General features: G+C 43.9%; 1 protein-coding gene across 1 annotated transcript in view; it reads left to right on the top strand.

The window, feature by feature from the left end:
• The window catches only part of CLCN4 (chloride voltage-gated channel 4), a 53,173-nt gene extending 47,547 nt beyond the window's left edge, over positions 1-5,626 (top strand). Inside the window, exon 12 of the mRNA XM_049766741.1 lies at positions 2,342-5,626. Coding sequence (XP_049622698.1) covers positions 2,342-2,432 — 91 coding nt within the window. The 3' untranslated portion in view covers positions 2,433-5,626. The remainder of the gene's footprint in view (positions 1-2,341) is intronic.
• The last annotated feature ends 22,292 nt before the right edge of the window (positions 5,627-27,918 follow it).

Here is a 27,918-nt window from a genome sequence, read left to right as displayed (position 1 = left end):
TATTGATCTTTGGATTGTTTTTTGGATTTCCCATTCATTGATTTCTGTTCTAAGCTTTATTATTTCCTTCTGTCTTCATATTTTTGGTTCATTTTGTTGATCACTTTCCAGTTTCTTTTTTGTTTTTTGTTTTTTTGGGGGGCCACACCCGTTTGATGCTCAGGGATTACTACTGGCTCTATGCTCAGAAATCGCCCCTGGCAGGCACAGGGGACTATATGGGATGCCGGGATTTGAACTACTGTCCTTCTGTATGAAAGGCAAACGCCTTACCTCCATGCTATCTCTCCGGCCCCTAGTGTAATGTTTTTCTATGTTCTGTGCTGGTGTTCCTAGACTAGGAAGAGCATACAGCCATAGTGCTGTCTCTGATGCGGGTTCAGCCATTTTGGATCTCTTTTTCTTTTTTTATTTAGCACTGAGGTTACAAAATTGTTCATGATTGAGTTTCAGTCATAGAATGTATGCCACCCTTCATCAGTGTACTTTTTTCACCACCAATGTCCCAATTTTCCCTCGCACCCACCCCTGCCTATCTTTGGGACAGACATTTTGCTTCTTTCCTTTTTGACACTGGTTTGTGCTGTCATTGTTTAAGGGGTATCATGCATATCATTTTATCCCCCTTTCAACACTCAGTTCTTGTCCAGGGTGAGCAGTTCCAGCTCACTCATATTGGGCCCTTCTCTAGTCTAAACTGCACTCACCGCTCTCACCAATTTTCTAATTGTCTTGCTTTCTCCACTTTTTATATTATTTGGCCTAATTTTTTTCGATTGCTGCTAGAATTTAGATGCTTCAACATGTATCATGTCGATTGCCCATCTTTCTTTTAGTTTAACATGATTTTAAGGCTTCTTTTGTTATTTTTCCTGAGTCCAAGGGAAAGGGCCATCTTCTCTAAATTGATAAGCTGGGAAACACCAGAAACTGATCACTTTTTTAAGGTTGTTTCAAGTCTAAGGCGGTCAGCATTTCTGGCCACACTTTCACTGTCTTGTGGCTTTGTGGTCAGAAGTAACTGGCTCATATATAACTAGAAATAAGTATCTTTCCTATTCACATCTACATGCTTCTATTTAAAGATGAAAAAAATAAAGATGAGTTTTTGTTCATGGCTGTTAATGAAACAGAAGGTAGTGGCCTTGCAGTGGTGTTTCCTGTTTTTTTTTTTTATGTGATGATTTGATTCAGGCAGAGCACAGAGGCCAATCTGTTAGTAACTTAGTAGCTCTAGAAAGCCAGTTTCATGGGCCTGGCCCAAATCTGGTGAGCAGCATTTTGCAAATTTATTAACCAACGGAGTCTCTTTTCCTCCTCAGAGGTGTACCAGTTTCTTTCAAACAATTCCCTTTCTTCTTGGGGTGAGATCCATCCCAGCATGTGGCCACTATAATATTTAGCAGCACCAAGAGTCCACCCAGAACTGCTGCTGCATGCTTCAGTGGTATCAGAGAGCACTATTCACAGAGCAGTGTTTGTGAATCATGCTCCCTTGTTGGCCTATGCCCATGACCTTGCTAAATGGACTGCTTTGGTAGGTTGAAACAGTTAGGTCGACTGTTGGTAGAGAAGGTAATTTTCTTATGTGATCCTAGATAAATGTCACATTTTGCCCTTCTAGAATGAAAAATAGAAGCAGAGATTGTCTTAGACTTCTAATTTCTTTTGTTGTTGTTATTTTTTGTTTTTGGTCCATACCCAATGTCACTCAGTTTTTGTCTCAGAAATCACTCCTGGCAGGCTCTGGAGACCATATGGTATGTCAGGGATTAAACCCAGATTGGTTGTGTGAAAGGCAAATGCCTTACCTGCTGTGTGATCACTCCGGCCCTACTTCTAATTTCTTATACTTAAAATATGTTAAACTTGTGGCCAGAGCTGTGACTCAGTGGTAAGAACAAATGCTTTACGTATTGTTAATCGAGCCTCATGCTCCAAAGCCAGGACACTGGAGAATCTTGGGTCTGGACGCAAATACCAACACAGGAAATAATCCACACACACTGAAGAGGATCAAACGGGTTCAGAAATCCCAACACACATACCTTCCACTCCTAAGAAGTAGGCAGCTCAGTGGGGAAGTTTGGAAACTGGAGAATGTTTTCTTGAGACCCAGGATTTTAATGGGAAGAGTCAGGCCACACCCTGGGGTGGAGAACAAGTGGTCTAAATACCAATCCACAGTACTACACTCAAAGACATTTCCAACCAATGAGTAACAGAGATACTCCACACAAGTGGAGGGATAGGCCAGAGACAGCTCCACACAAGTGGTTGGGGGTGTGTGTGTCCCCATCATGCTGCTGACCCCCTATTTCTATATTTTGTTTTTCTCCAGGAGACTTCTTGGCATCATCACAAAAAAGGATGTTCTGAGACACATGGCCCAGATGGCAAACCAGGACCCCGAATCCATCATGTTTAATTAGAAACAAGGTGGCACCGATTTCCCAGGAAAACATATACCAGTGTCCTTGGAAAGGAAATCAGACCGAACTCTGACTACCCTCATGGATGCCTCCTCGGGGACAGCTGAAACAAAAGTTTTGCAAGAAAGGGAAGAAAATGAAACCTTTGTAGAAAACACTAGCCACCTGCGAATAGGCTTTTTGTAGCATTAATAACCCCTTCCAAATGCCCAGCCGTGTTTGTTATCGAATTGACTGACTACCTGGGGACCTGGGAGTTAAGGATGTGGCTGACCATGGAGCATAATTGCCCCATCCAGCGATCTTTTCTCTTGGGATTAGGAAGCTCTGAGCTCCCTTGGCCCCAGGGGCTCTGCTGCGTCAGCATCCTTATTTATCAAGTCCTGCAGATTCACTGCTCTATTGCTCTCTGATCCAGATTTCAAGCAGTGGTACTTTGTGGGAAAAGCAAAGGGAATTTAATTAGAACATTAGTCCCCTTGGCCAGCCCTTCCAATGATGTCATCCTTCCGCAGTCCTGTCCTCAGCCTGTTCTTTTGCTTCCCAATTTCTGGACCTATGTGAGAATGAGTGTGAAGCAGTCACTTGATTTGGTTCTGCAAGATCAGCCTCTTGGCACTGCCTGATGATCTCTTGGGGATGGGGGTTTAGTTCTGCCTGCTGCTGCATTTCCTGCTGTACCAAGGGATTCTTCACCCCCCACACACATACACTTTGAGGGTGCACAACACCACCTCGTGGATCTACGTCTTCTTGTGTTTGCTTTATTTCTTTATTCATGTGTATTCTGGAATACCCTCACTTTCTAATATGCTACTTTTCATGAGTCTGAGCTGTTTGCTGCCCAGCTGGTCAGAGGAGCTCTTGTATTTCTGACTGACATGTAGGAGAGTCCATGCAAACTCTCCAGAGACCCCACACCTCTTCTCAGATCTGATGAAATCCAGCAGCGGAGAGGCTGCTGCATGCACTCACAGCAAGAACACCAACCACAGACTGTGAGAAATGTTTGGTTGATTCCTTTCACTTCTCTGTGGGATGCACTTGTCCCCTCTGGACATTCTCACATGGGAGCTTGACCTGAGATGGCAGCTCTTCCCCAGACCACTGTCTTCTCTTGGGGAAGGAAGGAGCTGCATATCTGTGTCAGATTCATTGTGTGATCTCTACAAGATAACTCCCCTCTTTGTCCTGTTTTCCTTCCACACATCTCTCCTCTTCCCTGGACATCTCATCTTTGGCTATTGATACATGCACACCAGGCTGGTTGCAAATCCGATGAAAAGGCACTGCCTGAGTGATTTGAGGCCATTGAGGCTCACTCTGTCCTATCAAGAAGCCACACTCCTGGGGACTCCTTAGCCACCATCCTCACCCTTTTCCCGGGACTTATTGTCTCATATACACAGCTGGGTGCCCAAGTACCAGGAACGTGCTCTGATGCTAAACCTGGACAGTGGCAAAGGAGAGGTGACATGGTGAGGTCAGGAGAAGCAATCAGCTCCCAGCTGCAGCAGGAGTTGGGCCACACAGCTCTCAGCTGTGTGTGAATCTGCAAAGACGGGTTTTGAACCTCTATGTCACTTGGAAGAAATGGAGAGTCTTGATAGAAGGCAAATTGGGCCTTGGGAGAATAGTGCCCGTTCCACTGGTGCCACTGTGCCCTGACTCTTCTCCTAAACATTCTCTGATCCTTGCAGTCCCTGCAGCCTCTCTCCATGGGCCTCCAGGACACAGCTCTGCTCAGCCAGAATGAAAACTCACTTGGGCAGCAGGTCTAGCCCTCAGCGGGCTGCTAAGAACCTTGTACTTGGTGGAAGGACATGGATGGACGGATGCTTGGGTTTAAGGGTCCAAATCAGAACAAGTCTCTTCTCTACAGAATTTGTTTCTGTCATTCGTTCCTCCAAGAGCAGACAGTAGGCAGCTGAATATTTGGCCCTGAATTAGAACCTATAGCATCACATTAGCCACGGAGTGACAGTTCTGATTGGCAGGTCCCCAGGTTAATGCTGATAGCCGTGGTGAATCTTGTCCTCAGAATGTAGATATAGTTAAGAATTTGTGGGCAACTGTGGGAGGTTTAGGTGACTTAAAATACCTTTCCTTTATTCCAGAAGTTGAGCTTCTAGTGGGTTGTGGGGTTCCGACTCTCCTCCAAGAAGTCTAGGGTCAGATCAGTGGGCTAAGGTCTGGGAGTCCTAAGTGCTCAGACCCAGGTCTTAGATTCCACTGGGAACCCTGTCACAGGCATTTCTCACCCTTCCTCAAAATGCGGGTGGGGGTTGGGTTGCAGGGGGGAGCCTTTGCTCTCTCCCATTTTAAGTCTTCCATCTGCTCTACCTGGTGACCAAAGAACCAGATTTCTGGAACTGGGGTGTTGGGGTAGGGGTGGGGGTGGGAAACTTTCCCAGAATGATGCAGTGTCTCTTTCCAGAACCAAAGCATCTCCATCTTTGTAGAACTTTTGGGATTCTCTCCGAATCCCTTTTTTAAATATAAATGAACCCCAATAGCGCAAGGGGACAGGAGTCCCTTCATGAGGCCCATTAATCCCTTTCTGTACTTACCAAGGAAACATGCACTAGAGAGATAGATGAAGACCAGACAAAATGTCCCCTAGGTTGACTGATGAAATTCTTGTCTTCTTTTTGGCAGAACCCCAGATGCAGATTTTTAGGGGCAAGGAATGTGCTAGAAGCAATTTGATAGGCAGTGTTGGCTGTTAGATGTAGCTCATCCGTTTCTTCCCAAAGATCTTCCAAAGGAGATGTGGAAACGGGCATAAACAGGGCCCTGAGAATAGTCTTACACCTCGAACATTTGTGAGTGAAAACGGAGAAGGCCAGGAAGGAGGTGTGTGGCCTCAATACCTTGTTACCTGAGTCTTCCTGTGTGTGAATCTTGCATGGATGCCCTCACCAGACTCAGCTCCCTCCTTTGCTGTCAATTTCCAGGAGCCCTGAGCTGGCTGCAGCTGGGCATGATGATCAGCCTCCCAGCTTCTGCTCCTGTGAACTCAATTTCTATGAGCTCGGTGAGTGTTTGGTGTTGGAATGACCACAGAGCAGTCTGTTCTCTGCATTGTAGTGCTGTGTGAACATTGGCACCTTATTCAAAATGAAATGTTTCAACTCTATTTTTCAAAATAAAACGAGTCGAGTCCTTGAGAAGCCTGTTGGGAGTATAAAGGATATTGTTGTCACTGCCTGTTTCTTCTCAGCAGTGCCTTCTGGAACCAGATGGTGTGGCTGGCCTGCTGAGGTGGCCAACTGAGACACCCACTCTAGAGGGTAATGCCAGCCTGAGCTGCTTTCAAACCCTTTTTCTCTGCAGGATGGCAGCCAAATTCAAATGCGGATGTGGGCTCGGAAGTTACATGGACAAACAGGACTCCTGGTCATCTTTGTGTCTGCCCTGCATGAGAGCAGCTGGGGCAGGAGTGGGGTAACTCATGCATCCATTTTTCCAACATAATCCATTGAACCAGAAAGTTTTACTTATTTTCATTTTTGTTATGGGAGGGACACATTCAGTGGTGCTTGGATTGACTCCTGGATGTGTGCTCAGGAATCACTCCTGGTGGGCCCAGAGGACCCTTTGGGATGCTGGGGATTGAATCCAGGTTGGGTGCATGCAAGGCAAGTGCCCTACCCACTGTACTATTGCTCTGGCCCTTGGAACCAGCAAGTTTTGAATCATGCCCTGCCTTAGCAGTTGGCATGTTTTGCAAATTTCCACTTGAGAGAACTTTTGAAACCACAGAAAAGCACAAAGGATGCACACACAGCCTCCTCCTAGGAGAGATGAGGCCACCAATTAGGGGAGGAGGAGAGTATGGGCCATGATGTCAGTGTAGGGGACAGAAAGTATAGATGTCCTGAGCTGGACATACATGGCCTACTGGGATGCATGGCCTACTGGGATGCATGACCACCTGGCCTGGGAGAGAGAATCTGATAGTTTGGTGTGAGCTGAAGTTTGGGTCTTGGCAGATAAGGCATAGAGTTCAGGAATGATGTGACTTGATTTGCATTCTACATGACCCATGCTGCTGGCATTCTGTAAGAAAAGATGGCAGGAGGCTACCTAGGAGCTTTGCAAAGAGGCAAGACAAGCTTTCCCCAGAGAGGAGCTTGGATTTCAACTGTTGTGCAGGCAGAGTGGATAAAAAAGGTACCACCAAGTTGCTGTTTGCTGTGATGGACCAGGCTAAGTAAGGGCCCCCATCTTGATATTACTTGATTTTATAAAAATGAAAATGTTTTGTGCATTTCCCAAGCCTGTGGTTACTCTGGCAGTACTTGGCACCATGCTGCTCGGCCCAGCAAAACTGGGACTAACTGGGCTACTCCAGCCCAGCAAAACTGGGACTAACTGGGCTACTCTTGAGTGTTTGAGGAACCATGTCAGGCTGGGAGTTGAACTTGGAGCTTCTGTGTAGTAGCATGTGCTCCAATCCTTTGAGCATCTGCCTGAATTTGTGACCTCCATGTGAATGCTGGCTACTGGAGCTTTATGTTGGACCTTTCAGCGCAGAGTTCAAGGTGATAGTTAGGCTTGGATATGTCAATCAAGGCAATAAATGCCATGCCTGGAGACAAGCATGCAGCTCTAATCTCTCATAAGCAGCCCCGCTTCCAACAATAGCAGTGTGTGAGTTTACAGAGACTCACACTGACTTAGATGCCAGCAGGGTGGTACAGAAATCCCAGCTCCATTATCTCCAAGATGTAGGTCATTAATTAGCACTTATTTACTCTTGTGGTGCTTAGGAAATTATTTGCAATGCTGGGGATCGAACTGGAGTTGGCCATGTGCAAGGCCAGCACCTTAACCACTGTGATATCTATCCAGCCCCCAAACCCAGATGTTTTAGTGGAGGTCTCCAAATCCATATTAATGAGAAAGGCTAGAAATGAAGTCAGAGGGTGGCCATACCCATTTTTTCAGCCCCCTCTCTCCTAGGTGAGCAGGAACCACATGGAAACTGAACTTTGTATGAGTTTAGATATGCGAGTTGCCCAATACAGGCTGGTGTAACTTGTTTGTTTTCATTAGAAATTCCAGACCCACTGCTCTTCAGGCAAAACCCTCTAGCTGGCTTTACTATAAAAACAAGGGTCATGAATCTAGTTCAGGGCAGACCAGGCTGGTGTGGACTGTAGTATTTCCTTCAAACAGGGCAGGATTTAAAGCATGAGCACTATTTGTTCTAGAGGTGACAACCCAAATTTACTTTGGGGGGGGCACATTGGCTTGGCACTCAGGGATTGCTCCTAGCAGTGATCCAGGGAATCATATGAGATGCTGAAATCAAACCTGGCTTGGCCACATGCAAGGGCAACAGCCTACCTCCTGTGCTATTGCTCTGGCCTCATTCCCCAGCTTTCCCTTCCAGGAGCTAAGCTAGAGCTAACAGGAATGACTTTGCAAATCCATATCTGGGTCATGCAAATCCTGTGCTTGCACTAGCAGACCTGTGTGCCAGTTGACACGGTGTCTGTGGTTACGTGCTTCCCTCTTCATTGGTACTGCATCCGTAACATCTATTTTGGGGCAGCTTCCCAGCATTGCATTTTATGAAAAAATAAAAATGAAAAAAAGCCTTTTGCTTGCCCAGTGAGCAATCAGCAACGAGCACCTTGTGGGGCTTTCAGGGCTTGGCTCGCAGAAAGAAGGGAGCAATTTCTAGGTGGTTCCAGCCTTGGTTGTGTAGCACATATTTCAAGGATGAAGCTGCCATCCTCAGTCCAAGGATATTTTGTCAGAGAAATTACAAACATCTGGAGAACCCTATGCTGCATACTGTCAGGGCCAGAGGACCTGGCTGGTCTGGAATAGTTCTGCTTTGTCCATTTCCAACATACACTCAGTGACTTTGGGGCTTCCTCTGCCCCTGAATTATTTGCAGCCTTCACTGACCCAAGGAGAAATGGGAACAATCTTCCCATTTGGAGGAGCAGCTCTGATTTTGCTCTAACTTCTGCCTTGCCCAGAGGGCCTCAGGCCTTGCTAAGAGTGAATGGCCACAAGTGGTTTGAACAGGCTACAAGGAACTTAAGTTACTCCACAGGACAGAGGCTCAGTTAGTTGCCACTACAGAGCTGGGGGCCGTGGACAGGCACCTACCAAAGGGCCAGCTGCCAGGGGAAGAGCAGATGTTGGGAAGTAAGTGAGCCTGGGGCATCCAGAATGTGAGGCCAAAATTCTAAAATTTGCAAACCTGTGACCTGTGGGTGTATTTTTATGGGCTACAAACATATCATCTGGGCACTTGGGCCTTTGATTATATGGCTGTGGGAGGCCATGGGCCCCACAGTGCCAGTCTCAGCCAAGTCTCAAGGACAAGACTGACGGCCATGAGCTCCAGGGTGTCCAGCCATGGCAACTGTCCAGAGAAATTAGGTCTCAGCTCTCAGTCCTGATGTCCCCTTTCTAGCTTCCTGTCTAGGGAATCAATGTTTTGGGGGAAGCCCTTCTGATAGCTGGAGGAGTAACACTGTCAATGTGTATCTGTGGGTGATCAGGAGTGAACAGTGAGATTTGCAGCACCTTGTCTTTAGGAAGTTTGTTTCATTAAGTGGGGTAACTTGACGTCAAGTTGGGTCACAGTTGCCTGCAGTGACCCTGATACCAGCAACCCCCCTTTTCTGCTGCTGGCTTCCACACAGCACATACATACACACACTCATGCATCAGCCCATCTTGGAAACACTGCAAGCAGTTTTATATCTTTTTTGAAGTTTGGGGCACCCATAGGTGAGTGACAACAGTTGGGGCTACTTTTGATTCACTACTCTCTCTCTCTGGAAGTGGTGCCTAGTACAGCCAGGTCAGGTGGACACTCAGGGCAGTGGAGTGGGCTCCAGTGGATGCCAGGGAGATGGCAAAGCCTCAGCACAGGAAATATTTCCTCTCTGGCCCTTTCTGAAAAGAAAAAAAAACCCTGCCAATTTCTGGCAGAGCAAACAGGGTCAACCACCCACCAGACAGCCACCAAGGGTTATTTTGTGCCACACAGAGTGCAGAAGACAGATGTGATTACAGCAGGAGTGGGAGAGGCGTGGATGTTGGTACAAACAAACCAACATGTTCAAATGGTTTTCTGGCCTCCAGGGTTCGCCAATAGCTTAATGTGCCAAATGCAGCAGCCCTGGTTTCTGCCCTACCACTGCTGTTAAAATTTAAATACTGCCATTGAAAATTAATACCTCACGTCAGGACCTGAGCAGCTGCTTCCAGCCATTTTCATTCATGGTGGTTGGGGCAATCCCCTTGGTTGTTGACTGATTCTGAAATCAAGTTGACTGATTTGCCCTGGGTTTGAACCTGGGTTGGCCATGTGCAAGGCCAGCAGCCTACCTCCTGTGCTATTGCTCTGGCCTTGTTCCCCCAGCTTTCCCTTCCAGGAGCTAAAATAGAGCTTAGTTAGGTAGGGTCTGGCCAGAGCTGTTTCTTCTGGGTGACTCTAAGTCCAAGAACTGTTGCCTAAAAAATACCAACTTAACTGAAACTAGTCTTGTTGGGATAGCCTAGTGATTCTGTGATTGTGGAACATGGGCCTGGAGCCCACTGGCAGCTTGCTGTTGGGAAGCGCCATTTCTCTGGCTTGTCCTGGATCTGGCAAATGGACAGATAGGGACAGAGCTCAGTCACTGTTAGGGGCCGGAGTTGAAGGACAAGACCATGCAATTGAAATAAAGCAAAGCAAAGCTTTATTCCATCAACCAATAAGCTACAAATTTAGCAATGAGGACCATCTCCCTCAGGAGGTGACTCCCATTAGGAGGTCACAAGCTGGTTATATAGGACTAGAGTAAGAAATCCTGACCTTTAAATTGATTGGCTTAAATTGTCTAGGGTGTTTCATCATATCCTTCTATGGCTAGATGTCAAGGGCAGTATATTGTGGCTTATAGGGCTCTGGGGTCTGCATCATTATTGTTCCCTTAAATGGGAATAGCCTTGGTTCAACAAAATGGAGTCCTTTCTCCTTTAGACTTCACAGCCACCAAACCCTCCTATCAATTCAGGAGCAGTTTCAGTTGGACACCCTCTGCCAAAGATCATGGGGGAGATATTACAGAGTTGGCATGATCAAGACAGAACACACATGTGCACACACTTACATGCTGACTGGATAGGGCCAAACTGAATAAGGGGTGGAATAAGGCAGGATCCGGGGGATCTGGGGAAGGTTGGAGATACCAGGGCAGCACAGAGAAAGAAGGACCTTCTCAACCTGATGAGGTGCATCTCTATGAACTGAATTTTTTCTTTGGGCAGTCCTGGTAGGGTCAAAAAGATTCTCACATTCCAGAGTTGTGCAAGTAAGTCGTGTGTGTATGTTTATTTGTATTTGGCTTCATTTTGTTTTTGTTTTGTCAACTTTGGGCCAGGGGTTTGGGACTAGAAAACTTCTTGAGGGCTGAGTATTTTCATGTGATTAAATGCCTTCCCCTTCCCCTTGGAGGTCATCATGTTCTTCACTGCACACTTGATCCTTTGTCATTGCATTTGGCACTCTGGCACAGTTGTGCCTTCCCTGAGCACACTGGCCCAGAATCACTCCAGATCCTTTGCTCCTATAGCTGTGACTTCAAAGGTTCCAAAAAGTCACACTGTAACTTGAGCTTCCTTATTGTGCCTGCAATGGAACCCCAGAGACATTAGCAGGTGGGACTCATTTAAGGACAGCAACAGCCCAGCATGACAAGAGCCAGCCTGGTACTCAGCCCCTGTCAGAACCCCCTTTCTCCAGCATTGCCAGTCCCATCTGAAAACAGCACCAAGACAGATGGAATTCAAGACTGTCCACACTGGTGGCTGAGTGTGAGGGGACAGCATGCCCTGAAAAAGAATGTTTGTTTCAACCCAACATCCATGACCCCAGCTGGCTGCCAATAGAAGAAAAGCTGAAAATGGGGATGCCCCAAAACTGACATGGGAAAGTATAGACAGTGATTATAGACTCCCCCAAAGGACTGTTGCTGGGTGAAATTACATGATGGGGTTTGGGTTTGTTTGTGTTTTGCAGTTGTTGGGCCCATCTGTAACTGCAAGGCACTAGGGTTTCAACACTGTACTTGGACTTTGGACATGGGCACCAAGAATGAGTGAACAGCCCTCACTTTACATAGCCTAAACTGAAATTCCAAAGATCTGTTCTTGGGAGCAGATGTTGTAACCTGTGGTTCTAATTTATTTCTTCATTTTAGAACTGATAGAGAGCATTGAGTTCATACATGAGAATTTAGAAGATGCAAATCGGAAATTGGCTTTCTTGGTCACTCTATGGCAGGGGTCCTCAAACTTTTTAAACAGGGGGCCAGTTCACTGTTCTTCAGACTGTTGGAGGGCCAGATTATAGTAAAAACAAAAATTATGAACAAATTTCTATGCACACTGCATATATCTTACTTAGAAATGAAGAAACAAAATGGGAATAAATACAATATGTGGCCCGTGGGCTATAGTTTGAGGACCATTGCTCTATGAATTCCTTCAAGTCAAGGAATTATTGGCACATATCCCTTCTTCCTGTACATGTGGTTAATCTTGACCACACTCATACGATTGTTCCACTTAGAGATTGGTACTACTGCCTTAGGACCAGCTGTTGGACCGTATTGATTCTATATTTAACAAAATTCACTAACCTGTTCAATATGCAAGGGCCAAGGGTCAAAACTAGGATGAGCATCAGTAAGGGTCCCATCAGGGATGAAAGGAGAGTAGTTAATTGAACTCCTGCTGCTTTTGCTCTTGCTTTTCTTTGGCCAGACACACTCTAACTTTAGCTAGGTATTCTTTCACCACTCTTGATTAGTCAATATAAGCAGCACTCTTTGCCTAAAGTAGTCCAGAGCCCTCTCTGCTAAAGAGAACAAGGTCTAGCCACCTCCTATTCTGGGACACTACGTCTGTTCCTAGGCTCTCTTCTATTCCATGCTTGATGGTAACATATTAAGGCAGTGTTGAACTGTTGGCTCTCTCTATAATTTCTTCCTGACACATTCCTATACCTCGTAGAGAAAGTTCACCTCTCTGCCACATTTCTGGGGGCTCCCTTTTGGACAAGCATAAATAAAAATGTTTTGGGGGTAACTTCCATACCCCAGGACCCACACCCATGAGATGGTACCCACTTCTCTACTTAACACACCTCAATAGTGGGAAATCTTGTGGCATATAATCAATCAGAAAAACTTAAATCACATAAGTCAAAGGAGGGGAGGGATTTCTGGGGTAACATTTTGACCCACAAACCATCCACCTACAGTCTGGGTAGTCCACAAGCAAATTGGGTATTCATTCTTGCCCATCATCCTGCAGTCACCACTGTCAGCAGGAGCATCAGAATGATCTGCATTCTGCCCTGGTCCTGGGAATTTCAATCAGCCGAATCTGCAGGGAGTTCTTTTCATTCAGGCTATGATTCTTCACCTTGAGGAGAAAGGCAGAAAGGAGCTTCCTGCATCTTCTTTAATCCTGCAATTTAAATAAATGTTATCCTGGAGGTGTGAGGGTCTTTGCTTTTCCTGCTCTGGATCCAAGAGAAATAAATGCCTCCTAACAACAGTGCTACTTCTGTTACCCTTAACAATACTAGGAGAAGCCACTCTATGCCCCCCCCCTTGTCCTTATTTCCCTGGCAGCTTTCCTGCTGACCTTCTTGTTCCATTTCCTCCATTTCCTGTTTTCATCCCTCCATTCCATAGAGATTTCACCAGCTTAGAAGCCATTAAAGGGGAGTGTGGGCAAAGGTCCATCTGCTGTAACTTCTTCAGCCTGGCAAAGGACTATAGAGCCTACCTATAAAAAGGGGTGAAATCTCATGCTACCTTTGCTCTTAATGTGGCAATTGACTGGTTGGGTTCTGCAGTTTCAAAATCTGAAAAAGATCAGATCAATTAGGGAAATATAATTTAAAAATCATTTAAAATAATTAGCCTCTGGAACAGTAGATGGTCCTCTCTATTCTTGGGAGGACTGAACAGTGGAAGATGCTCTCTATGTGATGGTGACACAAAAGTTAAGCAAAGGGGAGCTGGAGGTATAGCCTCTGGGTGTGACCTAAAAATGTTAAGCAATAGAAACCAATAGCACTATACCTATTTCTTAAGCATTTAGGCATCCATGTGAGGTCAGTCTTCCTCAGGATATACTCTAGTGTTACAGGTGTTGCCTGCAGAGGAGACCCAGAAGTTCTATAAGTTCTAGTTCACCCTAGGTTCAGTTACAGCACATAAAATGCAGCTCTTCTCCTACTGTCCTGTTTAGCCTAAGTTCTCCCTAGTAAAGTTCTGGCTTCCACTATCCTAGTCAGACTAGCAATAGCATTTACAGCTTTTAGTTCTTATGACCAGTCTATTACAACCAGTAAGTACACTTTCGTATGTTACCCAAGAGGAATGGGCTTTACGTTCATCCTGCTAGAATGCATTTAATTCAGTCATCTTCAGAAAAAGTCTTTTTCTTCACATTCACGTTGAACCTTGCCAGATGGCAAATAAACTTGGCTTGTTTCTTTACATAAACTCAGTAAGACTGGAAAAATATCCATTTGAGGCACCCCATTATTTACAGAGAATTTCTGGGGATTGTTCAAGGACAGAGCAGGTAATTTACCAATAAAGGCATTAATACTAAACCTGTTCCTGTCATTTAACCTCAACCCCTTTCAACTATTTCCCTGGAAGAGGGCTCTGGGTCCCCTATCTGACTTTTAAGATTTCCTGTCTGCATGAGGAGTAATTCCCACTACAGAGAGGAAATCTTCCTGCCTATATTTATGCAAACCAACATAGTGCCATGAAGCATCAAAAATTCTGAAGGTGTCAAGAAGAGAAAAAGAAAAATTTTCTCAAATTTACAGAGCACACAGAACAATCATTATGCATAGAAAAAATTTTTATTTTTGGGCTACACCCAGTGATGCTCAGGGGTTACTCCTGGCTATGTGCTCAGAAATCACTCCTGGCTTGAGAGACCATATGGGATGCCAGAGGATCAAACCAAGGTCAGTCCTAGGTCAGCTGTGTGCAAAGCAAATGTCCTATCGCTGCACCATCACTCCAGCCCCTCATTATGCATAAAATTTTAAATTCCATTTGGAAAACCTTGATTTCCTGTCAAATATTTCTAAAGGTCCAATTGTCTAAGAGCACTGTAACATGAGTTTAACGCATTTAAGCTCCTTTTTCATAGAATTTTCTTTTTTTTTTTTTTCTTTTTTGGTTTTTGGGCCACACCCGGTAACGCTCAGGGGTTACTCCTGGCTATGCACTCAGAAGTCGCTCCTGGCTTGGGGGACCATATGGGACGCCGGGGGATCGAACCGCGGTCCGTCTCCTAGGCTAGCGCAGGTAAGGCAGGCACCTTACCTCCAGCGCCACCGCCCGGCCCCTTTCATAGAATTTTCTATACAAAAACATTAAATCATTTCTAATTTAAAGACATAACAATTCAGTTTGACCATGCAGTCTTTTTAGTTCACATACTAAACTTTCTGAACATCCCTTTATATTTATTATCACACTTTAATAAAAATTTTCTTTCTTTTCCCCAACATTCATAAATTCTTTTCTCATAAATCACAGACATTCCTTTTTCTAACTTTCTCTTTTCATCCTCTGACTGAGTAGTCCTGCCATTCTGGCTGCCACTGGCACCCAGCTTGGAGTACTGGACAGGACCATTTTTATCTCCATCCTTTGGTCTCTTTTCATGCCCTTTTCTGTATCCTCCTAAATCAGTGCTGCGGCTCTAGGAAGGAAACTTGAAACTGCCCTCTTTCAACTTGGAAACAAATTGCTAGACATGCTTATACCTAACAGGACCAAATTGTTCTTTATGATATTTATTAAATTCATTTAAATAACTTCTGTAGATGTCATATCTTTGGGATATTTATAATAAAGTACCATTACATTTAGATAGAAACCTTTCACTCAAAAAATTAACAATATTGTTTACAAAAGTTAACCACAATAATTTGCAAAATTTTCTGCCCAATCCTTCAGTTTCAGAAACCTCTAAAATTAGAGAAATTTTCTTCAGTGAAATTTAAAAGGCCCAAATTTTTCTTTCTGTTATTATCACTTTGCTCATTAGCATACAGACAATAAATCAAAATTACATTATCTAGTAAAAAAAACCCACTAAAATTAAAGTTGCTCCTTGTAGCTCACATGGCTTGAGTTTTAAAATCTTCAATTTTTCTTTTTTTTTCTGATAGACTGTTATTTACAGATGACTCCTTACAGATTACAGATGACTAAGTAAGTTCCCAAAGCTGAGGAATTCCTGAGGGGTGGGTGACAAAAAGAGACCTTGAGCATTCTCAGTTTCCTTTGCCTCCTCTCTGAATGATTTTTAACTCCTTCAGGCCTTAGTTTAGAAAGTCTTCCAATACCCAATGTTTTAATAATTTATTTTTACCACCTAGAACTCCTTTTCTGGGTTTATCAGCAAAATTGATCTTCTCCAGCTACCTCCCACAGAGAGAAAAGACTAGACTGGCTCTCTCACCTTTGGCCCTTGTCCACAGCTCACCCCATCTAGCCAGGACTGCCTGGTTTCACACATGTTCACTGCCCATGTTCCCAGGGAAAGACTCAGATTTTCAGCTTGCATAGAAAAAGGAGGAGTGGTGTAGATTCATGCTTTTCCCTTGGAGCATGCAGCTGCAGCGGTGCAGGAGCAGGCTACAGAGGCGGCACCTGCGCCTGGAAGCTCTTTTGCCTGCACCCTGGACTTGGTTGTCACCTCTAGTCGCACCTGCCTTTCTTATGCCACATATATGTGGATAGCTTCAATTAATCCTCCTCTGCACTCCCCATCTAAGAATGTTCCCTGGGCTGTTTGCAGACTAAACTGTACAACAAAGACAATCACAAAACTCAACCACAAGCATAAAAAGCACAACACACAATTTTTGCTGAACTCAAAACCAAAGTCCACCAACCCAGGGGGATGGCGTTCTTCCTAGGATTTCTCTAAGACAGAGAAAAAACAGCATGTCAGACACAAAGACAGTGAAACAGAGAGTGTGCCCTTGACATTAAGACTGACAAACATAGAAAGAAGACAGATACAGATTGGCCTAGAAAAGTAACCTTTCCCAGATTCTGAGCTGTACCTCTTCCTGATTCTGAGCTGGGCCTCTTCCATGATAGTCCTCAACCAATAAGTTATCTTGGACTATCAAATGGCCCCCAAGTATAGGGAATTGGGACGTCTCCCAAATTCCCTAGCCAGTGACCCTCCAGCATGTCCACAGGTCTTCTTGCTGGCTCTATGCCAAATAAAGGTCTTTTACAGAATGACACTGCTATGATCATCACAGATTTGTTAACTTTGGCTCGAGCTTTTCTCCCTACTATTCACTGTCTCTTCCCATCTCTGTAGATCAGGATCCTCAATGAGCCCCCAGATGTTAGCTTCAGACTCAGAATCTGTCCCACAAAGACCACCAGTAGACAAACAGGATTGTAAATGCAGGGAGTTTATTCCAGCATGCTGGTTTTTTTAGTAATATCTTTATTTAAGCACCATGATTACAAACATGATTGTAGTTGTATTTCAGTCATAAAAAGAACACCCCCCTTCAGCACTGCAACATTCCCACCACCAATGCCCTATCTTCCTCCTACCCCAATCCCTGCCTGTATTTGAGACAGGCATTCTACTTCTCTCACTTATTAACATTGTCATGCTAGTTGTTAGTGTATTTATTTCTCTAACTGTATTCACAACTCTCTATGGTGAGCTTCATATCATGAACAAGTCCTTCTAACCCTCATCTCTCTTTTTTTTAAAATATTTTTATTTAAACACCTTGGTTACAAACATGATTGTGGTTGGGTTTCAGTCATATCAGATGACACCCCCCATCACCAGTGCAACATTTCCATCACCAATGACCCAAATATCCCTCCTCCACTCCCCGCCCCTACCTGTACTCTAGACAGGCTTTCCATTTCCCTCATATATTCTCATTGTTAGGATAGTTCGCAATGTGGCTATTTCTCTAACTAAACTCATCACACTTTGTGGTGAGATTCATGAGGTCGGCTGTAACGTCCAGCCCTCCTCTCTTATGTCTCTGAAAATTGTTGAGAAATGTCTTTCATTTTTCTTAAAACCCATAGATGAGTGGGACCATTCTCCGTCTTTCTCTTTCTCTTTCTCTCTGACTTATTTTACTCAGAATAATAGATTCCATGTACATCCATGTATAGGAAAATTTCATGACTACATCTCTCCTGACAGCTGCATAATATTCCATTGTGTATACGTACCACAGTTTCTTTAGTCATTCATCTGTTGAAGGATATCTTGTTTGTTTCCAGAGTCTTGCTATGGTAAATAGTGCTGCAATAAATATAGGTGTAAGGAAGGGTTTTTTTTTGTATTGTATTTTTGTGTTCCTAGGGTATATTTCTAGGAATGGTATAGCTGGATCATATGGGAGCTCAATTTCCAGTTTTTGGAGGAATCTTTATATCACTCTCCAGAAAGGTTGAACTAGTCGGCATTCCCACCAGCAGTGGATAAGAGTTCCTGTTTCACTGCATCCCCGACAACACTGCTTGTTCTCATTCTTTGTGATGTGTGCCAATCTCTGTGGTGTGAGGTGGTACCTCATAGTTGTTTTGATTTGCATCTCCCTGATGATTAGTGATGTGGAGCATTTTTTCATGTGCTTTTTGGCCATTTGTATTTTTTCTTTATCAAAGTGTCTGTCCATTTCTACTCCCCATTTTTTTTTTTGGTTTTTGGGCCACACCCGGCAGTGCTCAGGGGTTACTCCTGGCTGTCTGCTCAGAAATAGCTCCTGGCAGGCACAAGGGACCATATGGGACACTGGGATTCGAACCAACCACCTTTGGTCCTGGATCGGCTGCTTGCAAGGCAAATGCCACTGTGCTATCTCTCCGGGCCCTCTTCTCCCCATTTTTTGATGGGATTAGATTTTTTTTCTTGTAGAGTTCTGTCAGTTCCCTGTATATTTTGGATATTAGCCCCTTCTCTGATGGGTATTGGGTGAATAGTTTCTCCCACTCAGTGGGTGGCTCTTGTATCCTGGGCACAGCATGCTGGTTTTGTCCCTTGTTAGGCAACAACCCCTTACTGAGCTCACAAACTCCTTTTATTCGCTGTTGAGGGAATTTCTACCATTGGGTAGTTGACCTTTAAGCTTATTGGCTGTTGTCTAGGGTGTTTCATCATGTCCTTTTATGAATAGATATCTAGAGTGGTATATTGTGGTTTATAGGGCCTTGGGATCTGCATCATTATTGTTGGGTTAGAAACTTAACATTCCCTCCTAGTTTCCTATACTTCCCTTATTGTTTCAATAGACTATGTATTGCTGATGATTGTTAACATACTTTTGAAGAAAAGATAAAGTGTTGAAAACCCAGTTCTTTAATTATATTTGGAGTTTACCAAGAAAATAATCCTGGTAGAGTTTTCTGGAGACAAACAGAACTTCCTCCCAAAGGGAACCATTGACTATTGTGTAAAATCTTTTCTACATGGTAACTGGCTTGGTGCTCTGTGGGCCAAGTAATGTATGAACTTGGGTGAGAGATCTAAAACTTCCAAAGAATGAATTTGAAAGTGGAATCTAGACACTCCATGTGCTTTGCTGCATCTTTGATCAAACTGAACCTGCAAAGAAATATGGTAGTTCTAAATGCCACAGAGACTAATGATTTGGGAAATGCATGCCCATGACTCTCAGAACCTGTCACATCAAAGGGGAAATGCTACATTCACTGGATAATGTTTGTGTGTACAGTGTTGAAAGAGGATGGAAATGAGATTAAGTTTCATTTTTTTCTGGATTTGGTTAATAGCTTTTCTTTCTTTTATCTAAATAGAAGAATGAAAGTCATTATGTTTACTTTGTAGACAAATTCCCCCAAAGAAGTATCTAGTAATCATGTCTGAAGGAAATAAAAACAGAACTCTAGAGTAAAACTTCTTTAGAGAAGTGATCAGACAAGTTGTTTTTAGCTTTCACATCCAAGATGGTTGATACTCATCAGCCCAGAGGAACTCAGATTTGTCAAGACACTGCAACTTGACTCTTCTTGTACATTCAAGAAGACCCTGGCAAAATGCTAATCAGAGAACTGGAGCTGGAGGAACAGACATACTTATATTTGATTTAATGGATTTTATATTAACACACTACTTGCTTTCCACTCTGTAGTTGGTATAGTTGATGATACAGAGCAGTGTTTTGCCAAAGAGAAGCTACCAAGTTACCCGGTACCTAACTTAGGGTCACATCCCCTCCCACCAGTTTTATAGAGGCAAAACAGACACAAATGTCTTAATGTTGACTTGGGACAATTGGGTCTAGCGATAACCAGAAACAGTTTTGCTCCTCGGGATTACAGTTTAGCCCATTTAAACATCTGATTTCTAACCACCTGCATCTTTGTCTTAGTCATTTTCTTTATAATTTAAATGTGTTTTGTTGTCTTTCATAGTTAATATTTTCAATTGCAAAATGTTTTACTGTGTATTTTAATGTACTTAGCCTGTTTTTAAAATGTATGTTAAGCATTTATGCTGTAGTACTTGTGTATAGGAAAGGTATAGGAACAAAAAGTTCCCCCAATATAGTTTAAAAGTATAGGAACATGTAAGTTCCGGAATAGTGCTTGGTAAAAAAGCATTAATAGAATTTTAGGTTACAGGTGTAGAGTATATTTTGCAAAAATAATATGTTTTTGAAAAGGGCTGGTATGTTAATTTTCACTCTATTACGTTGGTGCATAAAAATATTAACAAAAGGGGGAATTGTTGTGTATGTAAATATTTTGGGGTATTACTATGTTACTCACCCTAAACTGATTGGTGATTGTGCCCTACCCTAGGGTGTGACCTGGCATTCTGCCCCCACCCTAGGGTAGGACCTGATTCTGCTTTCACCATTGGTTGGTATCTGATCCCACCATGGGGTGGGACCTGACTCTGGAGTATAAGAGCAAGGGTCTGTGGAAAGTGGGGGCTTTTTGCTTGCTGGAACTGAATCTGAGTCTTTGGACTTCAGTTTTGTCCATCCGAATAAAGCAAATATTTCCACGAGCCTGATTGTCTGCGAGCTGTTTACCCGCCGTTTCACCTCAGAACCGTGGGCTAGACAGGGTGGCAGACGCGTGCTCCGAGCTGGAAGAAAAGGGCCTCATTCTCCATTCCTCCATCAGTCAACCTCTTCAGGGGCAATATGAGGAGAGAGAATTTTAAGTCACCACTGGAGCTGGGAACTGCTGGTTTCTGAGAGATTGTTCTCATTTTCTAAAGCTTCTGTATCAAACTACTACAAACTGGGATGTTACAAAGAACAGAAATATGTTGTCTAACTTTTTTTTTGTTTGGACCACACCCAGTGATGCTCAGGGGTTACTCCTGGCTAGGAACTCATAAATCGCTCCTGGCTTGGGGAACCATATGGGAAGCTGGGGATCGAACCGAGGTTTGTCCTGGGTCAGCCACGTGCAAGGCAAACACCCTAACACTGTGTTGCAAGTTAGCCCATGAAGAGATTGACTGATGGAGGGATGGAGGATAAGGTCTTTCCCCTCCAGCTCAGAGCATGCGTCTGCCACCCTGTTCAGCAGGCGGTTCTAAGGTGAAGTGGTGGGTAAACAGCTCGCAAACAGTCAGGCTTGTGGAAATATTAGTTTTATTTGGTGGACAAGACTGAAGTCCAAAGCATCAGCATCAGTTCCAGCCAAAAAGCCCCTCGCCTTCCACAGACCCTTGTTTTTATCCCCCAGAATCAGGAACCACCCAATGGTGGGATCAGATACCACCCACTGGTGGAAGCAGAACCATAGGGTGGGGGCAGAATGCCAGGTCACACCCTAGGGTAGGGCACAATCACCTATCAGGGTAGGGTCAGTAACATAATAATCCCATAAAATGTTTACATACACAACACCGCTGTGCTCTTACTTTAGCCCCACTTTTCTAACATTTTTGGAAAAGAGAAACCTGCAAGATTAGGGCAGAGTTGCCCCCTTTTCGTGACCAGAAGAACCTGTTCCTTACCTCTCTCCAGAACTTCTAGGCATTCCTTGGCTTGTGGCTGCATCACCCTCTTTTTTGTCGGCCACACGTGGCGGTGCTCAGGGCTTTCTCCTGGCTTTGTCCTTAGGAATCACTACTGGCAATGCTAAAGGCACCATATGTACTTGCCAGGGATTGATCCCTGAGCTGCCACATGCAAAACAAATGCCTTAACCTCTGGACTATCTCTCTGACCCAGATGCACCCCTGAAATCACTATCTGTCATTATCTGGACATCCATCTGTGTCTCTTATCCTTTCTTTTATAATGACACTAGGTACTGGGTTTTGGGCCCATCCTAAAATCCAGTTGTTTCACCTCAAGAGATTCTCTTGCTATCAAGGGATAGTACAGGGGGCACATATGATTGGTTACCAGAACCACACAGAAATGATTTCTGAGCTGAGAGGCAGGTGTAAACACTGAGCATTGCTGGGTATGGGCTCCAAATAAAGAGACCCTTAAAATTCCATCTGAAATGATCCTCTGTCCAAATAAAATCACATACACGTGTACTGAGGGTTCAGACTTGATTTTGTCTTTTTTGAGCCTCACCTAGTGGTTTTTCAGCCTTACTCCTGGCTCTGCTCAGGAATGTCCTCTGGTGGTGTTAGGGGGATCATATGTGTTTTTCTCTGTTTCTCTGACCCAGAGTGCTCTGGGAGAACCATAGCATCTTCATTTGGGGAGTCAGAGCTGAGGCCCCAAAGTGCTTAGCAGCCAGTAAGCTCCCACACTGTTCTGGCCAGTGAGCCAAGAGAGAGGTTCTGGGTGTAGAGAGGGAAATTGGGCTGGAGGGTAAGGGCTAGGGGTCTGGGGCTTTTCGTGCCCTCATGCTGGCCCTGATCTTATAATGTCCAAGTGTCTGCCTCCACTTTAAGAATGATCCCTTCCAGATTCACAGGCTGACGCCTCATCAGCAAAGGCCATGTGTGGAAGAACCAATGACACTCCTGTTTTTTTTTTTTCAGGGTGGGGGGTGGGAACCACATTTGATGGTGCTCAGGGATGACACCTTGTTCTGTATTCAGGGATCATTCCTGGCCAAGCTCAGAGTAGCAGATGAGGTTCTGGGAATCAAAACTGGATGATACAATCGCCCCAGCTCCCAGCCATTGGTTTTTTTTTATACCTTGAGACTCATAAATGGGAGTGCTGCCAGGCTTAGATTGTGCCAATCAGAGGTGGCCCAGGAGCATGAATGGCTTTTGCATTTGAGGCTTTATCCCCCATGCCTCTGCCCCACTGGCAACTTTAGAACATGTCATCCTGAAAAAAATGCAGGTACCTTCCCTATTATTATTGGTGAAAGGCCATTGATATTTGTGTGTTAATTTTGTAGCCTGCCACCTTGCTATATGAGTCTATTGTTTCTAGAAGCTTTTTCGTAGAGTCTTTAGGGTTTTCTAAGTAGAGTATCATGTCATCTGCAAACAGTGAGAGCTTGAATTCTTCCTTTCCTATCTGGATTCCCTTGATTTCTTTTTCTTGCCTAATCGTTATAGCAAGTACTTCTAGTGCTCTGTTGAATAGGAGTGGTGAGAGAGGACAGCCTTGCCTTGTGCCAGAATTGAGAGGGAAAGCTTTTAGTTTTTCTCCATTGAGGATAATATTTGCCACTGGCTTGTGGTAAATGGCCTTAACTATATTGAGAAAGGTTCCTTTTATTCTCATCTTGCTGAGAGTTTTTATCGAGAATGGGTGTTGGACCTTATCAAATGCTTTCTCTGCATCTATTGATATGATCATGTGATTTTTCTTTTTCTTTTTGTTGATGTTGTGTATAATGTTGATAGATTTACGGATGTTAAACCATCCTTGCATTCCTGGGATGAAACCTACTTGATCGTAATGAATGATCTTCTTGATGAGGCATTGAATCCTATTTGCCAGGATTTTGTTGAGGATCTTTGCATCTGTGTTCATCAGGGATATTGGGCTGTAATTTTCTTTTTTGGTAGCACCTCTGTCTGGTTTAGGTGTCAAGGTGATGTTGGCTTCATAAAAGCTATTTGGAAGTGTTCCTGTTTTTTCGATTTTAATGAAAGAGTCTTGCCAGGACTGGTAGTAGTTCCTCTTGAAAGGTTTGAAAGAATTTATTATTAAATCCATCTGGGCCTGGGCTTTTGTTTTTGGGCAGACATTTGATTACCATTTTAATTTCATTAATAGTAATGGGGGTGTCTAAATATGCTACATCCTCTTTATTCAACCTTGGAAGGATATAAGAGTCCAAGAATTTATCCATTTCTTCCAGGTTCTCATTTTTAGTGGCATAGAGTTTCTCAAAGTAGTTTCTGATTACCCTTTGAATCTCTGCCAAATCGGTAGTGATCTCCCCCTTTTCATTTTTAAAACGAGTTATAAAGTTTCTCTCTCTTTCCTTGTTACCTTTGCTAATGATCTATCAATTTTGTTTATTTTTTCGAAGAACCAACTTCTGCTTTTGTTGATCTTTCAGATTGATTTTTGCGTTTCCACTTTGTTGATTTCTGCTCTCAGCTTTGTTATTTCCTTCTGTCTCCCTATTTTTGGGTCCTTTTGTTGAGCACTTTCTAATTCTATGAGCTGTGTCATTAAGCTATTCAGGTAGGCCCCTTCTTCTTTCATGATGTGTGCTTGCAAAGCTATAAATTTTCCTCTCAGTACCGTTTTTGCTGTGTCCCATAGGTTCTGAGAGTTTGTGTCTCTATTGACATTTGTTTCCAGGAAGGTTTTGATTTCCTCTTTGATTTCATCTCGGACCCACTGGTTATTCAGTATGAGGCTGTTTAACTTCCAGGTGTTAAAGTTTTTCTTCTGTATTCTTTTGGGATTCGCATATAATTTTAGAGCCTTGTGGTCAGCGAAGGTAGCCTGCAACATTTCTATCCTCTTGATATTATGGAGGTACGTTTTATGTGCTAGCATGTAGTCTATCCTGGAGAATTTCCCATGTACATTGGAGAAGAATGTGTATCCAGGTTTGTGGGGGTGGAGTGTCCTATATATAGCTACTAAGCCTCTTTCTTCCATTTCTCTTTTCAGTTCTAGTACATTTTTGTTGGGTTTTAGTTTCGTTGACCTATCAAGTGTTGACAAAGCCGTGTTGAGGTCCCCTAAAATTATTGTGCTGTTATTGATATTATTTTTTAGATTTGTCAAGAATTGTATTAAATATTTTGCTGGCCCCTCATTCGGTGCATATATGTTAAGGTGAGCGATTTCTTCCTGCTGTACATATCCCTTGATTAATACAAAATGTCCATCTTTGTCCCATACAACTTTCCTGAGTATAAAAAAAACTGTGGTACATATACACAGTGGAATATTTTGCAGCTGTCAGGAGAGATGAAGTCATGAATTTTTCCTATACATGGATATACATAAATCTATTATGCTGAGTGAAATAAGTCAGAGAGAGAGAGAGAAAGATGCAGAATGGTCTCACTCATCTTTCAGTTTTAAGAAAAATGAAAGACATTCTTGAAATAATTTTCAGAGACAAAAGAAGAGGGCTGGAAGTTTCAACCCATTTCATGAACCTCACCACAAAGAGTGATGAGTTTAGTTAGAGAAATAACTACATTGTGAACTATCCTAACAATGAAAATTTATGAGGGAAATATAAAGCCTGTCTAGAGTACAGGTGGGAGCGGGGTGGGAAGGAGGGATATTTGGGACATTGGTGGTGGGAATGTTGCACTGGTGATGGGGGTGTCCTCCTATATGACTGAAACACAACCACAATCATGTTTCTAACCAAGGTGTTTAAATAAAAAATATTATTTGAAAAAAAATGCAGGTATCTGGGCTGGAGTCTTTTTCTTTTCTTTTTTGTTTTTGGACCACACCTCGTGGCACTCATGTGTTACTCTTAGCTCTTTGCTCAGACTTGGGGCCGCATATGGGATGCTGAGGATCAAATCTGGGTCAGCAGCATGCAAGGCAAACATCTCACCAACTGTTCTATTGATCCATCCCTAAGAAGTTTATGGACTCTTGAGGTCTGTGTGTCTGTCTGTCTGTCTACCTACCTATCTAATCTATCTATCTATCTATCTATCTATCTATCTATCTATCTATCTATCTATCTATCTATCTATCTATCTATCTATCTATCCATCTATCCATCTGTCTATTTATCTATCAATCATCTATCTATCTATCCATCTATCTGTCTATTTCTTATCATTCTCATCTATCTGTAGAGAGCACATGCACTTGCTTGACAAATGGCTGGTTTTCGCTTGATGTCCAATGAATTAATCTTTTATTGTACTATCCTCCCAGGCAAATTTTGAAGCCATCATTTTGGAAAGAGCATGGAGGACCATACCATCTCTGTTTCCAGTGGGGTTAGATGCTTTGCTGTGTGTTAAGTGGCTGGCATTGAAAAATATGTGCACATGAGTTAAGAAAAATGTCTGAAAGTCAAAGCTCCAGAAAATTGTCTGTGATCACAGTAGCCACTACTCTCTGTAAGTAAGTGCTCCTGCACACCTCACAACTTCATTAAAATGTTTCCTCAGAAATCAGCTGTCGCATGCTCATCTCAGTGATTCTCATGCTGGAGCCTCGGTGGTGTGCTGCCTGCTGAGTGTTTACTGGCTCCCCACCATTTGAAGTTCCCTCAGGTTGGTGGGGTGTCATCTTGGCCTTTCCGGTGCAGTTTGAAAGTGATTGCCAAGTCTCTGGGCCTTTCCTAAATGCCTGAACTATGTCCCTATTCAGAAGGCAGCAAGTGAGCAGCAACCCATGGAATCTTGAGGAGGGGGTCTGTTTTATTTGGGGGCCACTTTGTTAATGCTCAGGGACTACTGAGCAAATGGGGGACCATTTGGTGAGAGGGTTGGAACCTTGGCCTCCTGCATACAAAGCCTGTGCTCCAACCCTTTGTGCATTCTTCCAGCCCCTCTTGGGAATGACAAATAAGCCACAGAGTCGCAAGGAGAGTGAGCCAGACTGATTTTTTTTGGTTTTGTGTAGGGTTCACACCCAGAAGTGCTCAGGGGTTACTCCTGGCTTCTGTAATCAGAAATTATCCTGGCAGGCTCAGAGGACCATATGGGATGCTGGGGATCAAACTTGGGTTGGCTGCATGCAAAGCAAATGCCCAGCCCCAGATGTGGAGGTCATTCTGTGCTCAGAGATGTGGCTGAGGATGGGATCCTGGCATTTTCCATCACCAAGGATCCTGGTGCTGCCCAGACAGAAGAAGGGGCTCTCAGCAAGTCTCCTGCCTACGCCCTTCCCCTAGTCCTAAACCGTCCACAAAGCCTGAAAATTCTCTGTGGTTATTTTTTTCTGAGTGCGTGTCTATGCAGGTCTATGATGTTGGGAGTAACAACAAGCAATTTCCTCCTCCAGTCTGGAGTTATGAAGTCACGAGCAACTTAGATCTAGAGAGGTAAGTACAGGGGGCAGGTGCCATGTGCATCTCTCATGGAGCAGTCCCAGGGAGTCCCAGGTACAGTACCTTCTAGAATGGTTGCCTTCTGCTGAAAAGCACATTTGAGAAGGGCACAGAGCTCTTTCCTTTCTTTGGTGTGTGTGTGTGGGGGGAGGGGTAGCACGTGCGTGCATACGCACGCGTGCAGTTGTGTTGCATTAGCTTTTCTCTGCCAGAAATTTAAAGTCCAAAAAAGAGGATGGCAGTGTGGTGTTGCCTTCAACTTGGTATCATTTCTCAGACTCCTCAGTCTGCTGGGTCTCCAAACACCTGCTCCACGCACCACTGGCTTAGGGTTTGCAAACTAGGAGTGAAGTTTATGGAAAGGTGGCAGATCCAGTTATTGGTCTGTAAAAGGCTGTTGTTGGAAGCCAGCCAAGTCACAGGCAAAAATTTCAAGTAATATGATATCAAGAAACTGAGCTAAGGGGCCGATGAGGTGGCGCTAGAGGTAAGGTGTCTGCCTTGCAAGTGCTAGCCAAGGAAGGACCACGGTTTGATCCATCGGCGTCCCATATGGAACTCGCAAGCCAGGGGCAATTTCTGAAATTTCTGAGCACTTAGCCAGGAGTTACCCCTGAGCATCAAACGGGTGTGCCCCCCCCCAAAAAAAAAAAGAAATTGAGCTGAAATTGCTAGGCTTTCCTCTGACAGGCCAACAAAAATGAGCACAATTCTGCTTTTCTTGAGAGTCCAGGAATCAGAATGGGTTCTTGCAGTGATTTCTCCTAGCCAGCCTTGGAGGGGACCAAGGTGAAGGTCAGGTTACCCCTCTGACTAACCCCAGAGATGTGATGTGACAATTACAGTGTCAGAAATCTCGGGTCTGGACTCCAGTCTGCATCTCTGCTACACTCCTCTCTGTGCCCCCCCCCAGAGATGGGTGGAGTTTTCTTTCCTTTCTGCAGTGGGACTAGATCTGCCTTCTATGTCAGGGTGGAACTAGACTCTCACAG

Source organism: Suncus etruscus, chromosome X (assembly GCF_024139225.1).
Source record: "Suncus etruscus isolate mSunEtr1 chromosome X, mSunEtr1.pri.cur, whole genome shotgun sequence".
Taxonomy (NCBI): domain Eukaryota; kingdom Metazoa; phylum Chordata; class Mammalia; order Eulipotyphla; family Soricidae; genus Suncus; species Suncus etruscus.
The sequence above is the reverse complement of the archived record's forward strand: the minus strand, read 5'-3'. Positions and strand labels throughout refer to the sequence as shown.